The sequence below is a fragment of the Notothenia coriiceps genome, unplaced genomic scaffold, assembly GCF_000735185.1.
Source record: "Notothenia coriiceps isolate Sejong01 unplaced genomic scaffold, NC01 NC01_scaffold00024668, whole genome shotgun sequence".
Taxonomy (NCBI): domain Eukaryota; kingdom Metazoa; phylum Chordata; class Actinopteri; order Perciformes; family Nototheniidae; genus Notothenia; species Notothenia coriiceps.
In genome coordinates, this window is record NW_011357369.1 from 1,752,814 (window position 1) to 1,769,566 (window position 16,753).

The 16,753-nt window shown below is 39.7% G+C and overlaps 2 protein-coding genes across 2 annotated transcripts in view; one reads left to right on the top strand and one right to left on the bottom strand.

The window, feature by feature from the left end:
• Positions 1-4,647, bottom strand: part of soul3 (heme-binding protein soul3) — a 326,159-nt gene extending 321,512 nt beyond the window's left edge. Inside the window, exon 1 of the mRNA XM_010782905.1 lies at positions 4,065-4,647. Within this exon, the coding sequence (XP_010781207.1) occupies positions 4,065-4,305 (241 nt within the window). The 5' untranslated portion in view covers positions 4,306-4,647. The remainder of the gene's footprint in view (positions 1-4,064) is intronic.
• LOC104955675 (Fanconi anemia group M protein homolog) overlaps positions 1-16,753 on the top strand; it is a 430,065-nt gene that overhangs the window by 325,817 nt on the left and 87,495 nt on the right. The window contains exons 5-12 of the mRNA XM_010783059.1: positions 8,732-8,863; positions 9,510-9,642; positions 10,001-10,093; positions 10,964-11,065; positions 11,836-12,008; positions 12,639-12,845; positions 12,976-13,216; positions 13,318-13,469. Coding sequence (XP_010781361.1) covers positions 8,732-8,863; positions 9,510-9,642; positions 10,001-10,093; positions 10,964-11,065; positions 11,836-12,008; positions 12,639-12,845; positions 12,976-13,216; positions 13,318-13,469 — 1,233 coding nt within the window. The remainder of the gene's footprint in view (positions 1-8,731; positions 8,864-9,509; positions 9,643-10,000; positions 10,094-10,963; positions 11,066-11,835; positions 12,009-12,638; positions 12,846-12,975; positions 13,217-13,317; positions 13,470-16,753) is intronic.

Consider the following 16,753-nt stretch of genomic DNA (forward strand, 5'->3'; position numbering starts at 1 on the left):
AGTAGGTTTTCGTGGTCAATACTGTTTGTCTAACTTCTTACGACGCAGGCCCGTGACCCACGGCAGCAACCACCCTGCGACGCCCCAGAAGCGGACGACGGGGATACTTCCGGCCTTGTCAAAAAACCTTCGACCTTAAATGACCACAGGGCAAAGGCCCACCGACGCACCCCAGGACGGCTCTGTGGGCGCTTTGGTCGGGACTCGTGTGTGTGCGTGTGAGTGTCGGTCCCGCACACAAACACGCTTCGAGGCGCCTTCATGGCGCCGACTCTTTTTCTATTCCCACACACACAACACACACAACAACACCCACCACACACACCACACACACACAACACACACCACAACCACACACCACCACACCACACACAGCCCACACACACAGGCTCGAGTGCGTCTAACGGATTTCTTATTTCTATCCTGTATTTTGTTGTTTTAACTTAATTAATCTCTCGTCAGGGTGCGGGTCACCAAAGGGAGATTTACGTCTGGGTATGGTGAAGAAACATCCATAAACAGTAGATTGATCAACTGGACAATCTCAGGTATTGGGTGTCTCGTCCGTTACAAAAGGGAGGGAGATAGGAGGTCTTGTGGGTTGATTAGCTCCTGCACCAATGCTTTTAGGTTGACAAAACAACCCGACGATTTAAGGCCTATGCTGTGACAAAGTTGAGGTCTTTCCGGTGTTTCATTTGAGTACAAAAGGAAATTTAACTCCTCGGTCCCCTTAACCCTCAAAGACTAAAAAGGGTCCGACAAAACTCAAGTAAACTGACCGAATTGGTTACTGATTAGTTTGTATAGTTGGTGGATACAAAAAAACAAACACAACTTTTTTTTTTATAACGTAAAGTAACAATTTACTATAGATATCGTTCTGGGTAGACATGGTAAAATGTAAAACCTTGAGAATTTTAGTGCATAATCATTACATCGTTTTCGGGAAATGTTCTTGATATCCTTAAAGGTTAGCGGGAAAAAAAGGTCAGTTTGGAAACGTTTATTTTTATAGCAGAAACAGGTCGTTTTCCTATAGGTGTTACGAAGTTAACGTCTTTTATCCAGTCTCCTTCACGTCTTTGTTAGTTGACTCAACTAGGCGTCACGAAACATCGCGACATTGTTTTACCTTACATAATCGAGTCGTTCTCAGGTCTACCCCTTGAACGTTACCAAAAATCACTTGTGGTTTACTTTTCATTTTTGGTTCACCGTGGAATTCGCGTGGGTTATTTGTTTTTTTAATTTGGCCGTCACAAAAATACGTTTTTAGTGTTTTTTGGGATGAATTAATGTGGGACTAATAAGGGGTGTTATTAGACAACACTGTAAAAAGCGTGAAACATTCACACAAAACTGGTCTCTTGGATTTCTTTGTTCACACGTGTAAAAAGACACGACAACACAGGAAGTCACAAACACGTGTCCGGTCAGGTTTAGTCGTAAGTAAGGTTGTCCCAAAAAGTCATGTTTGCTTTCTGTGTGACGGGGTACAAGGATGGAATTATTAGGTTTGTAGGAACTTGGCCTTTCACTTGTGGTGTGTATAAATTGTCATGTGGACATTCTTTTGTTAAGTCGACGTAATTAATTACCGTTGAAAATTGCATTCCTATTTCAATGTTTAGTCGACGAGGCAAAGTGGTAAATGATGTCGTTCGAGCTGAGTTGAAACAAAGGAACCATGAAGTGGTGCGCTTGTGAAGGAACTTGACACATTAGAGACTTGGTTACCTTTACTAAGAAATTTATGATTTACACATTATACGTTAAACAAATTTTCCTTTTGTTACAGTAAGCTTGTCTCATGTGACATACTCAAATCAATAGACATTACTATATCAGCTTTATATTTTCCCCTTCACTTTCAAGAAGTCCCGACGCAGCATTCTCATCTGTTTGTCATTACTGGTGTCATTTTCTGGTTGCTAACGCCATTGTAACACATAATCACTGATGTTCCGCTGTAACCGTGGGCTCATAGGGAGGGGGGGCAGGAGCTCCAACAAGGCGTGTAGGACAGAGAGTGAATACACATACTATAAGAGATGCTGTATGAGAAACCAATGTGATTTTGGAACATTGAACAATGTAAATCTATTCTAGTAGACCTCAACAATGGAATTATGATCAGTAGAAATGGCCATGTCATGGGACCTTTAAATATTGAAGAAGGCTTTGATGTTGATTTAATTAAATGGTGTTTTTTTTTTTAAATAAGCATTTTATTTATATATTAAACTCTTGAAGTTAAGCTAATCTCATTGGGTCCAAGATATGTAATAGCTGTGATTCGAAAACACCTGATGTTGTTGTCTCTAGCTAAACACTAAAATCACAATCGAAAAGCTACAAGTTGACAAATCAATCATTGATTGAAATAATAATATATAATTCAGGTCCTTTTTTTGGTTCGTATTGGTCAACAATCTTCCAGAAAAACAACAGTGGAATTGAAATAGACTTTGAAAATAAGCCAATTGAAGTATCAGTGACCGAAATCATTTATTTTTCCATTTGATTTCTGTTTGAATCCTTAAAAGTGATTCAGTTTTTTCCAGTTAATGTTTGTTAACACTTCAAAACCAATTTGACACCTGCAAATGTCAAATTAGGATGTTAAGACCAATTTTGACCGAACATGTTTGCACTTTTTGTGCTGCAACAGGGATGGGCAGCCTGACGGGCAGCTCCTCTGCACATTTATATCAGTGAATTGGTCGGAGGCCGTCTTTTCAGTTCAGGGCTTGCAGAGCAGTTCAACCTTGAGCGCCCTAACAACACTCCAGATAACTTGCAAATAGATCATGAATATATGGACCCACATTGCAGCCATTTCCCCCTGGCTAGATCCGTTTCCCCCTGAACAGATCCACCATAGTGAGAAAATAAATTAAAAGAATATAACTTTGTAACCTTTTTTGTTTTCCTGTAGCATTTAGATAATTAAGTAAGCGTTCAGATTGGTAACCTTTGACATAAAGTAACACATCCCCATGTTGCCTGTGAATATACCGTCATACGCTAAATTTTGTAGCAAAAAATTAATCATTGCACAGTGTAAATACACAAACAGGCACTTTGTATGCCTCGCAAAGACCAGGTAAGTGTAAGCCATTTTACCTATTGTTTTGAATTGCGCTTCTAACTAGTAGACACAAAATATGATAGTATTAATATGTTATTATCAAAATGATGACTGATTCAGCACTCTTATCATAATGTCATGTCTATGAGATTGTACTGGTGTAATAGAATATTTAAAAACACAAGAGGAAACCAGTATTTGCCATTATATTCCTGAAAACAACACAATACGCTTGGATCTGAGCAAATTTCTTATTTACATGTCAATTGAATTATTTACATGTCATGTTTATTACGACCGCCTGACTGTACTTGTGATCCCTTGCTTTCTGTGCAACAGTGTTACGTTTGACAGAGGGCTTTCACAATTGTTTTGACCAAGTGGATCTCCACAATTCCCAATAGACCCAACAGATTTATTCTTAAAATATGGAAAGAGTAAAAAAACCGGACTAAAATAAATAATATGTTTTCTTCTTCCCGGGACCCAACAGGAATCCAATTGGTCCCATGATTTCACCTGAGGAAATACAACTTGTTTACAACAATTTGATCATTTAACTTACGAGATGTCTCAACCCGCCAAAAGTCTTAGGAATGTGTCTGTGTTCTCCAAAAGCTGGCCTTGCATTTAATGCATTATCGTTTTTAGTAACTATACGGTTGGTCAACAAACACGTTTGACTGAAGGACAGGGAATTAAAAGTCCTGCGTGGAACTGGTTTATCTGAGCCTGACTGAAAACTAGGTCAATGCACGTGGAGCCGTGAGGAAGTGTAGACAAAGTGTATTAACTGTCAAACATGTGTTGTTTTGACTCATCTCTGCACCTTACCTAAGTTTATATCCAAAATGACGGCTCGCTTAAAACATAAAGGACTACAGCCTTTTATTATGTACGTAGTAGCCTAGCCTACAAGGAGTTGTCTGTCTATTTTTTCATTCGTCGTATTTTTTTAAAATTATTTTACCTGGTGCTACTTCCACCTGGTGTCCCCTCGCGACGTCCTGCCAGTAATGCAGCAGTCGGCCGGACTCTTCCTCCTCCTGCATGGTTTCTCTCTCTTCCAGGCTGCCGTTCCCCGAGTCTGACAGTTGGTCTTCCGAGAGAGACTCCAGGTCCTCCAGGGTGATCATCCCGCTGTTGTCGGGCCCGCTGCTGTCACCACCACCACCCCCGCCACCACTCATCTGGCAGCCACCTCGGTCCATTTCTGTGCGGAGAACTAGCACTAAAGACGCGAAAATACCTTAAAAAAAGAAGCTCCACTCACTTCGCAGAATTTACGCTACGTTACTTGTTTTTCTTCGGACCTTGGCGTGTTTGCGTGTGCAGATTAGGGCAGTCGTTACTTTCTGGTCAACAAACCAGGCGCTACGTATATTTCCTCGACACATGTAGCGATATTCATGCTCTCATTCATAAATCCGAGCCATGTTCCTTCGACTTTATATTTACTACAAACGAAGTAAGAGGTCGCCTCCCCCGGAGCCGAGTGAGCTTCCTTCGCTGCTGCAGCCGGAGGTGAATGCGATGTTTACAGGAGATGAGGTCGGACCACGTGACGCTGCGGGCTCCCACTACCTCCTCCTCCTTCCCCTGCTGCCCGAAACCGTAAATACCCAAGACCCTCACCCGGGTACACACATTTGTTCATCAAAAATATTCCAGAAGGGGCGAATATGGCAACAATGACACAAAGCCTAGGTCTTAAACAGCATTTAAGCGGTATTTTCCAAATTATTGTTGTTATTTTCTAATTTGCCTTTTATGCAGGTGCAAATGTGTGTAATATGCTTAAGCCAATAGCGCTGCATATTTTTATTTTTTTTCCATTAACAATTCCTCTACAGAATATTTGACCGATTATTTATTTAATAGGTTTGGTTCTAAAATATCTGAAAATAGTAATAAATGTATACTGCATAACGGGGCAACGTCAACTTCATTCTTAACCAATTGTGTTAGTACGAAAAATGCATCTCTGTTTTAGTTGATTGTTTAGTTTTTATTTTAAATTTTATATATATCATTCAATTGATAAAATACACAAGCTTTATGGACACTAACACCAGAATACCTGAGAAAAAACTAATTAATTTGGAACATCTTTTGTAAATTAGGGGTAAGTTTATTATGTCTTTTATTGTAGCAGATGGGGAACTGAAATGTACCCTTTTGAGGATAATAAACAAACTTGAACTTGTGTGTTAGAGTACAGACTAAGCAGGATTTCCACTGATCTGTTTAGCTGCAACAGCCAACCACCATGTTGTACCCTTCAACATGCACGTAGAGAGGACATTATATAATCCTCTACAGTCTGTGGGGGATTCTCCATCTAAATACACACATGCAAACGTGCACACATACACTGATACACACACACACTCAAAATACTCTACTTAGCCCCCATGCCTGGATGTAGACCTCTTCCTACACATTTGCAGACATGCAGTGGTAAGAATTCAGCTTATTGTAGGTTTTGTCATTAATAGCTGCCTACAGACTGGCCTTTTCAGCTTTTCACCACGTCACTTAGCTCCATGCCCCTTAACCAATCATCTGTTGGCCACAGCTGGAGCATGCTCAGGGAGGGTGTCGTAGACAATGCTGTCATTTGGCACACATCCTCCTATCCTCTCTACTCTACTCTTTTTAATAATCTTAGTGGCTTTGTGGACATTTTAAATCTTACATTCACGTCATGTTTGTTTTGCTATTTCTTTACATTATTCATTTCAATCTTTATTTCGAAAAGATTACATGTCACTTGTTTTTTTTAGATCCTAATTCTGAATTCATAAATTGTAGAAAACAGCCACCTTACCTTTTTATAGGTGCGACATGTTTTATAGACTCAACAATTAACATTTTATAAATACAAAAAAAAAGGGCAAATTACTAAAAGATGTATGATACTATAATAACCTTTAGCAGGCAGCCTAACCGTTTCAGACATGGCACATCAGTGTAAAGGAAACATGCACAAACTTGTTTTAGTTTCTTTGTGCACTTTCTGTCATTTCACTCCACATTCCAGCCAGACAAATACAGAGACCTCACTAATCTGATGCAGAGTAATCTCATAATCTGGACCTGATTACCACATTGCCTCATTAAGCCCCACCTTTCAATTAACTAGAGAGAGAGAGAGATTTTGCCTCGTAAACAGATTGTGGGCCTGTCTCTCAAAATGCTGTCTGCTTCTCTCTGACACGCACAACCAGAAAGACATGCATATACAGCACATTATATACACACAGCAGAACAATTCATATTACTATGTTTAGTGATTTAAAATTGTCAAAGTCTTTGTGAAAACAAGTCAATTTATGTTAACCTCACAATACATTTAAGAATTATTTTACACCGTACAGAAGAAAAGAAAGAAGTTAGATAGATTTAAAGGCACACTTGTTCCTCTGGTGTCTCCACCACAGGCTAAATATGTACATTTTGACCTGAGGGTGGTGCCAGAGAAAAGGTTATGGTGTTCATTTACATTGGTCATTTAAGTACTGGTCCGACTTTGATCAATCTATGCTTTGCTTTGTGAGCATGCTAACAACTATGTGGATTAAGAGCTATTACAGTTAACGTGCTGATATATAGCATGAAACCTTAAGCATGCTAGCTTGTTAGCATCCATTACTGTAGCCTGTAAACATATTCCGATGCATTGTTTAGTATGCTAACATGGTGGGTTAATTACTGTTGGTTAGATTGATTTACATTGCCAATTTAAGATGGGATAGCATCCTGCCCCGTTTATGCATGGCTGCTGCCAAAGTATGATAAACATGAGCAAGTTTTAAAATTGCACACAGGTTCAGCTTTAACACATCTTAAGACATTGCTTTAGGCTTAGTACTCTGTTGTGGTATTCGTCATTATTCAAGACTGTTTTGACACCAAACAAATTAACAATAAAAAAAGTAAAGGGAGAAGGCATTCCTCTGTCCACATGAGCAAAGCAATATATAACTCCTCTGGGCAAACTTTATGTAATTTCTGGATATATGTCTACATCTCACCACACCCATTAGGAGCGTCTGTCGCTGATCATGTTGGTGCAGGATGTTATGTTGTCCCTTTTTTAAAACTCCCTCTTTACTCTGAACCTCTTACATCACTATCCAAAGAAAGGCCAACAGGGTTTTCCAAGTCATCGTATATCTTCTTTTTTACCTGATGCCACATTTGACCCTGCATTATGCAATTAAACCTCCTCCTTCAAGTTATCCCCACAAGTAGCCCATCATTCTCTACACCTATAACAACTATGATTTAACCATCTTCTAAGAAATGTAAAGAACCTTTCAAATAATAATTTTCTTTTAGATTGTTTCCCTGTGTCTAAAGCCCTTACAACAATTGTAATTGTATTAATACAAAATATAACAATACTTTTTACATTTTTTATTTGTCCCATAAGAAATCAATCTCCTGAAATCTCACTCCGCTCCACATTTTCAAAAATGAAGATAAAGATGTTGAAATACTTTCAATTATAACATTGAATAATTAAAATTGATATGGGTTAGTTGCATTTTTGTTGACCTGGCTTTAGTTGTTTCCTCAGTTTCTTATTAAATCATCTTCCGCAACCGTCCATTAGGTAATATGTTTTATAAACTTGAACCATATAACATGGGATGAAGAACAATACGGCCAGATGGGCTGCCAAACCTTTTGACTCTTATGAAAGAATGTTTGGGTCATGGTGATATATCTGTTTATGTTTTCTGAAAGGTCAGGGGAATTAAAGGCTGTTATTTAACCCTTTGCTTTTGTGTTCATGTAAGCCCTATAATGCACTCTCACTTTTCACCACCTCGGAGAAGCAGGCTGAGGTTTAGCAGATGTAGGACAAGTGGAGAGCTTAGTGTGTCCATTTCAAAAGCAAAACTGAATTAATATTGTTTTTATAGTAGGTTCTTTATTCTCTTCCTATCCATTTTTATTGTAATACTTGTTGTTCCATCTGTAACTAGATGTAAGCTTATAAAACTATGAATGTAACTGTATGCTTACCTTGGCCTACTTTGAACATCAAACTATAAATAAGCTTTCTGTTCATGTCATGACATAAACCCCATTACTACCAATCAGAACGACGAAATTGCTTCTCATCTGTTGCAGCAACTCATTTTTGAAATTATTTCTAAGGGGGAGGCCACTTCTTCTTTCCGAAAGGCCTTTTGTCATGTTGCGTTTCTAAAGCAACAGTTCCATACTCAGCTTAAATTGAAATCGTAATGACCCAGCATCCCTTTATCTGTGGCCGTGAGGATGAATAGATATTGGTAAAATTGTCCTTCTGACAAAATGGTTCCATCTCTCCTCCCTTTACTAGGAAACGAAGGCAGGAGCGAGAACAGATACAAACACATTTATTGTTATTATGTGTCTTTTGTTGAAGTAGGTCCTCCATTCAGTCTGTGCAAGTCTGTTGACCAATAGAGGTGGCAGTGGTGTGTCTCAAAGCTTTCACAGAAGGCATGTGTGTGTTTGAGTGCATTTTCAAATTTGGTGTTAGCAAGGTGCTTACCAATCAGTCTGAATCATCACACTTTAACTTGGAATTGGCCTATTATTGATTACCTATGACCCGTGTGTTGCTCTTCCTGCTAGGTGTTGGACAAATTCATGTCTCGTCTGGTCCAGAAGCGGGTGATGCCACACAAGGATCTGCGGTCTCTCAGCAAATACCAGATCATCCTCGCCAGGGATCAGTTCCGCAAGAACCCACCGCCAAACATCAAGGCACGGACTTTCCTCTACAAATGTTTGGGTGCTATAGTCTCAAATCCAGTGTGCTTTAGAGTACAATTTCTCATGATACACAGCCTTTCAGAATTGAGTTCTGCTTTTAAGCTGTAGGGAGCCCCAACACTGTAACATTTCAGTAAGAGAGTTATACAAATAATTCAATATAAACCATTGATAACTACAGTAGGGGAGATAAATAATTTTTTTCTTTTATCTATTAACTCGTTGGTGGTAAAGGAGAGTGCAAATAATTTATATTTCTTCTTGCATTCTTTTAACATTTAAGTCATATAACTAACAATCTTATTTATTGACATTTTCAGGTATTACTTGTTATTATTTGTATTAAAACTTACTTCTCTAAAAACCTTTATATTTTGTAAGTCTTCATAAAGACTGTAGAAAAGAATCAATAACACAATGAGGTTAAGACACTTCATGAATAAAACTCATCTTAATTATTGGATTTCTGATGCATTTAATATCTAGTACAATATATTAATTTAAGAACTGTTTTATAATGATCTTAGAATGTTTACAATATTTTTTTATATTTTGTTTGTTTAATCTTTATTTTTATTTTTTATAAAACCTTTTTTAAATCTGATTGTCGACTTGTGTGCTCTCCTGCTCTCTACAGGGTCCGCAGCAGGGAATGCTGGAGGGCGACTTCGCCCTCTGCATCAGCCTGTACCATGGCTACGAGCTGCTGATGCAGATGGGGCTCAGATCACTCTTCTTTTACATTCAGGGAATCATGGACGGAACCAGAGGTTAGTGCATTTGTTTTTATTCTTATAATTGTTTATTTTTGTATTTTATATTACACAAATCCATGTCTTTCAATTTGCTTTGAACTGTATTTTCATTAATTTAAATTGTGTTGTCTTACTTTTAAATTGATGTTTCTAACTAGTATTGTGTCACTGTAACTTCTCTGCACATCACGTAGAAACCTACCTCTGCTTGTGAATCGTGATTTGTAAATGAAACGGTCTTGAAGAGCCTTTTGTTCCCTTTATTTACAGACACTAACATTTCTGACCCCAGATTGATCAATGCCCTGTTGGTGTATGTACACTCCATAATGTGTAATGTGTGTGTGTATAATTCATTCTTTGTCTGGCTTAGAGATGTCCAGGGCCAGAAATGAGCTGCAGAGGACTCCCACCTTCGTTGACCTTTACCATGAGATGGAAGCAATGTTTGTGAAGCCATCTGCTGGTATATGAGAACTCATTTATACCATATCAGACACATTTAGGAACTTTATAGGAAATACAAAGGGGATGCTTTGAAGTTTTTGAAGTTGGGTGAATTTAAGTCCTTATTTAGTGTTCTACCTACATTAGATGGAGGTAGACATTGCCCCAGTTTGGAAACAGATAGCTGTTATGGCTTGAAAGCAAACCTATTGACTGCTCTGGACAACGTCATCATAAAAACACGTTTTAGCCATCTAAAAAGGATCAATATCAGGTTAAGTGTGTGCTGAATTTAGACCGTTTCCATCCCTTTATCTCTTATTCAGACAGCCTTTTATGACGGGGAATTGAAGCCATTATCTATGTTTTTTTTGTAAGCCACCAGACTCCATTTCTTTCCGCATAACACATGGGTTGCTTGTATACTGCTGCCTCAATCGGTTAGTTTGTTCGGTTATTGTGTGACTTTGGTGAATCCAAACTCGTCAAAGTCCAATAAGATAAAACAATTGAGCTACTAGCAACTTCTGTGTTCTGCCATCGTAAATTAATGTTCTTCTTTCTTACGGAGTCTTGTGTTTTTGAAGAAATATTCAGTTCACTGTTGGAAAGGTTCTCTGACGGCAAGGTTAGGTGGTGAACATATTATAAAATGTAGCGTTCACTAAAACTGATATTTTCAATTTGGCTAAAACTCTTTTTGCTGATCGCTCCAGTCCCAGCTGCATTTTTCTCCAAACTGGGGGTGTACTGACCGCCAGCTACTGTAGGTATTATATTGACAGGGATACTTTCCATAAATATCCCTACTTGAAACTATCCAAACTATCCCTTAATGATAAAGCTAGGGATCTATTTGACTAAGATCCTCTCTGATTAATATTTCCAGGTCCAGGTGAGCCGTTCATTTACAGTCACCCAAAACTGAAGAAACTGGATGAGGTGGTGCTGCAGCATTTCAAACAGGCTGAGAGTTTGGCAGAAAGTAAAGGTGATTTCCTTGTTATATCATTTCTATGCTGTAACTCATACATTACATGCAGTGCTTGGCGCAAAATTGTATCATGTTTCATAATGGGATAATGAATAGTGCCACAGTGTCCAAACAGGAGAGCTTTGTTACAGCATAATTCAACCTATTAGAGCAGGGGTGTCAATCTCAATTTCATCGCGGGCCACATTCGCATAAAGGTTGCACTCAAAGAGGCCTGTTGTAACTACTGTATATAAATATATAATATATATATAAAATAATGTATTATATTACATTATTGCCTCTGAATTGGATTATTATCGGATAGGATAATAACTTAGTAATTAACTACGTCTAAAAGCAGAAGTCCAGGCCAAATAATTGCAAGTCTCTTCAGTCTGCATGTCACAAACCGAGATGCATTGTGGGACATGTAGTTTATGGGCAACCTGCTTCTGTAAAGTGGCATGTAACCGTATAATAAACGTATTATATTCTTTGCAAGCTCTTGCAGGGCCACATAAAATGAAGTCGCGGGCCGGATTAGGCCCCCGGGCCTTGAGTTTGAGACCCTTGTATTAGAGCTAATAACTTCAACATAGACTTTGGAGCTAAGGGAACCTAATTTTGATGAGGCTATGTATGTTTATACTTAGCATAGTACATTTGAGAAGATCACAGAACAAAGCATCTCAGCATCTGAATCAAACAGATCTAATAAAAAAAAATGGTTTCATGGCTACTGTCATTTTAACCGTCCTGTTTTCCTCTGTCTTATTAATGTCCAGGGCCTCAGGAAGTAGGCACGCGTGTGATGATCTTTTCCTCGTTCCGTGAGAGTGTACAGGAAATCGCCGACATGTTGAACCACCATGCTCCGCTGATACGGGTCATGACATTTATGGGCCAAGCCTCGGCAGGGAAGGGAGTCAAAGGCTTCACCCAGAAGGAACAACTGGAGGTACAGTGAATAAAACATAATATGTTGTTAAAAGTCTCAAGAAATACGTATAAAAACCTTGAAGTTAACATTTGGCTGGAAAAAAGATCCACTGCAGCGTAATCAGTTTCTCTAGTTTTACCATTTATAGTTATGTTTTTGAATAAAAGGACATTTTTTAAAAGTTATTCTATAACATACTGACAACATTTCTCTGTGTTTGAATTCAACAGACACTGTAATGGCTGCCATACATGTAGTGATTGAGATTTAAGAACAATTTGGAGTGGTCTCTTAATTTTTTTCCGAGCACTATATCTCTATATTTTCCAATGAATACTGCTGCTTGACGTCACTGCTTGTTGCCCAGCACTACAGTCTCTCTGCAGACAGTCTGTGCCATTTCCCCTCTATAGATCCAAGAATAGTGTTTTGATGGAAAGGTCCATGTTCCGTAAACACTTCAAGTACAGAAAATAGACCAGATCGTCAATATGTTATGAAAGAGTCATTTGTAACCTCAATTTTAATAACTAGCACACATAAACTTTAACTCAATATGCTGATGGGTATATAGGCATATGAGTGAAGTAGGATAACCTAGGATGGAAAGAATAAAATACTTAAAATCTTTGGTCACTTGTGTTGCAGGTAATGTCCAGGTTCCGTCAAGGAGGCTTCAACACGCTGGTGTCGACCTGTGTGGGGGAAGAGGGGCTGGATATCGGAGAGGTGGACCTCATTGTCTGCTTCGATGCACAGAAGAATCCCATCCGTCTGGTGCAGAGAATGGGACGTACGGGACGCAAGAGGCAGGGAAGAATTGTGGTCATCCTGGCTGAGGGACGCGAGGACAGGGTGAGTGTTTCCAAAGCAGGACAAAATGTGCTGTGGAGTCTTGAACCAACAGTTTGATGTTCTACCAAATGCACATGACACAGATCCACAAAACCACTAATGCTACATGTTTAACTTTGACTTCCCTCAGACCTACAACCAGAGCATGAGCAACAAGCGCAGTGTGGACAAGTCCATTATCGGCAACAGGAGTCGGTTCCACATGTACCCTAACAGTCCCCGCATGCTGCCTGAAGGGGTGAACCCCACCCTGCATAAGATGCACATCACCTGCGGCCAGTTTGACCATCAGGAGAGCAACAGGCAGTCCATCAGGGGTCGGCGGTCCAACTCTGAGGGGCGGGTCTCACTCATCCACCCTCAAAATCTGAGTGAGTAATACGCCGGGGCATTTTTTGGTTAAACAAAAAAAGGTTTTCCTTGATTAGGGAAACTTCACATGTTTTTCTGAGTGTGTGCTTGTCTAATATAGTAGTTCGACAGGGCAGCTCGACGTCTGACGGGTTTCTTAGCAGTACTGAATATTCCCTCTGGGCGGCCACAATGAAGCTGGGGGAAGATGAAGCTCACCCTACTCTAAAACCGTCCCGTTTCTTGTCCATACCCGGCGATCTACCACCTCAGGTTTATTTCCTTTCTTCACTTAGATTGTTTCTTTTTTCCTTTGGGTGTCTGATGAACAATAGAATACATTTTACCTAAAGAGTATCAGTGTACTTAGTAGGTACTTCCGGGTAGCACTTTCACTCGACGGTAGATCGGACTTAGGTTCAAACAAAATGGGTCCACCGATTCACGAGGAGGGAAGGGGGGTTCATGCTCACCCCCGTTTTTCATAAATCAGTACGGTGGATTAACGCAAGTTCAAGAGGGTGAATTTTTCTACTTCTCTCCGTGACGTTAAAGTAGGATCCATATGGTAGTTGATACTTCTGTTTTACTCCTTTTTTTTTAGGTCTTTTGTGTAAAAGTTCTTAATAAACGTTTATACCACCTTTTTTTCATTCAACCAGTGGATGTTTGTTTGTTCTAAAGACCGAGAGTGTCTGGACATTGAGAAGAAATCTCGGAGGAGACAGGGAGGTGAACAATTGACATAATTACCGTGGAACAAACTTGAGCAATAGTCATATTTTTGTGGACAGGTGTTGGAGTTTGTAGTGTGAGGTTTGAGGTGATGTACCGGTTGTCTGTTTCCGCAGTTCCTGTGGTTTTGTTTAACATCTGGACGTGGTCCGGCCCTTATTCTAACTTGACGTTACCATTCGTCGAACCCATTCTTTAGTTGACACCCTCGTTATTATCTTTTACCTTCTGTATGTTCTGGTGACTATTAGAGGAGCTGACCCCGAGGTGGCGTCTAGAGTGGGGCACCCCAGTTTTCTAGTGCTTGCCACTGTTTTTAGGTTTGGTGTGCCCCTGGATCAGTTACTGGACGTCTCTCGCCCTGGTTTTCATTGTTTCCGGATGGTAGTCCAATTGTGGTTATGCGGCGGTCCCTGAGTTTTATGGACGTCACGTCTGCACAGGTGAACGTTATTCTGGTCTGTAAGGTCTCGGGTCAGGCTTCAAACGTATTCTTCGTAATATCTATGTAGGTCTTCTCCTAACCTCTTTACTAGTATACCAGTCTATCTTTGGTTTATCTAGTGAAAAACCATTTTTTGGATGTCGATCTGCACAAACCTCTTTTCTTACGACTCAACGTTATGTGGTTCTTTTGTTTGGTATTGGATGTCACTTTGTACCCCCCCTTTGTAGTACGAACCCGACAAAAATGTACGTTTCCCTGGTACTGGCTAGGAACCCATTTCCTTTCTTCTTACCCCGGGTACATAGCACTCTAAAACTCACTGTTGGAGGAAGGTAGTCGTCCCCCGTAACTTCTACTTTGCACGACCCAGAAAGGTCGTATGTTACTAGTTTGTTGTGGCGGCCTCGCTGCTTCCTCACCGAAGCATCTGTCGTCACATTCCGGACCTTCCCTCACCCGGATCGGTCAGAGGTCTAGAGTTGGGGTATCTTTCTAGAAACCTCCTCGACTTTTCAGACACAAACGGGTCAGCTGTCGGGGTTTTGTAGTGACGGATTTCCATCTAGACGTACCTCCTTTACCGGTTTTATGGTCTGTTGTCACACTTTTGTAACACTTCTGACATGTCTTTTTCAAACTGGAGACAGTTAAGGTTGTTTCCCATATATGTGTGTTTCATAACTCTCCTTGAAAACAATAACGCTGGTTTATGATAAAGGGTGGTAGTAACGTTTATTTAAGAATTTTTGTCTGTTACCACTAAAAGACCTAAAAAAAAACAGTAAGACAGGAGAGTTATCAACTCATATGGCATCCTACTTTTATGTCCGGAGAGAGTATAAAATTCACCCTTCTTGAACGTGTTAACCATCGACTGATTTATGAAAAACGGGGTGCATTACACTCTTGGGATGCATCCGTGTTAGACCACTTCATCGTTCTACCACTCTGTCTTCGGACCTTGTAAAGGATTATTGACTACAAACCCTTTCTATTACTCTTCCCTAGACCGTTTACATTTGTTCTTCTTTTTTTACGTTACCACCATTATGGGACTGCTACGTGAATTTTTAGGTTCGTGTGGTGGATTGCAGACATTTTATATAAAAGGTAACTACGAGGACATTTAGTCTGTTACCGACACACTGATGTTGAAGATCACGCTAGTAGTACTGGCTACGACTATATGGTGATTTGGTTCGTTCCGACGAAGTTGCCCGTCTGGTATCTCGTCGACGACAGTCCAGTCGTCTGTCGCTTTAGGCTACTCTATTTATTCTATATAGTCGTAATGAAAAGGACCACTAAAAAGTTTTTCGGCCTATATAAACTAAAAAAAAAGCTTATTTTGATTTAACACTCTTTCTCCTGTTTGGCGAAACCTTTGTTGCACCAACTTAGACTTACTGGAAAGAGAGAAAGAAAAAATAGTTTGTTGTTAATCTGGTACCTCGGGTAAACCATTACACTCCATAAACGGAAGGTCGAGTCCTGCTCCTTACGTAACTGTGTTTAATGTTAGCAAATGAGAGTACTTTGAGTCTATTTCGGGAAGTACCACTCCTCTAAACCCGAGGGAAAGTATTTTTTAACACGGAAAAAAATTGTAAGAAAGTCAGAGTTTCTTATTATGTTGTCGTTATAATACTAGTAAAATGAACATATAAGGACAAGAATGGAGAAAAAGGAGAGAGTACGACAGATAATCGAGGTAGTGGAATTATTTCACCAACGTCGCCTCCCTTACTAGTTGTTGTACCCATTCCTTGGCGAAATAAGACGGTCACGAGGTAAAGGTGTTTCTTTCGAGGGACCTGCGGCCGGGACGAAAACCTTTTAAGTAGGAAACCTGTATTTTCTGTTTTAATTCCATAATCCTTTTATCAATTATCAATTACATTCAAAAAGATCCCGGGATGTATATGACATGTTTCCAAGTTCCCGTAACTACCGATATGTTATGGGTCACAAAGGGGATGGTAACAGAACCTCCCCGCGACGCGGTGCGGTTGCCTCTGGGGCGCGGGGGGGACTTTAAGTTCCACAAATTTTTTTATTAATAATAAATAAATAAAAATAATTTATTACTAAAAAATTATATGGCATATATATCGTGGTTTAACGTTGATTAGATATAGATGACAGTGAAAAGTGTAACTTACGACGAGAAAATAATTTATTTGATTTGCGAAAGTAAATTTCAACACTCAAATTCACAAACCTCTTTGTGTGACTACGTAATTAGTTATTGTTGTTTATTAGGTGTCGAAGGAGAGAGACGAGGTCTCCTAAATTTTTTTTATATATAAGGTTACGGTGAGGGTAGGGAGGGAGGGAGGGAGGGAGTCCGTTCGTGGGGGGGTTTCGTCATTTT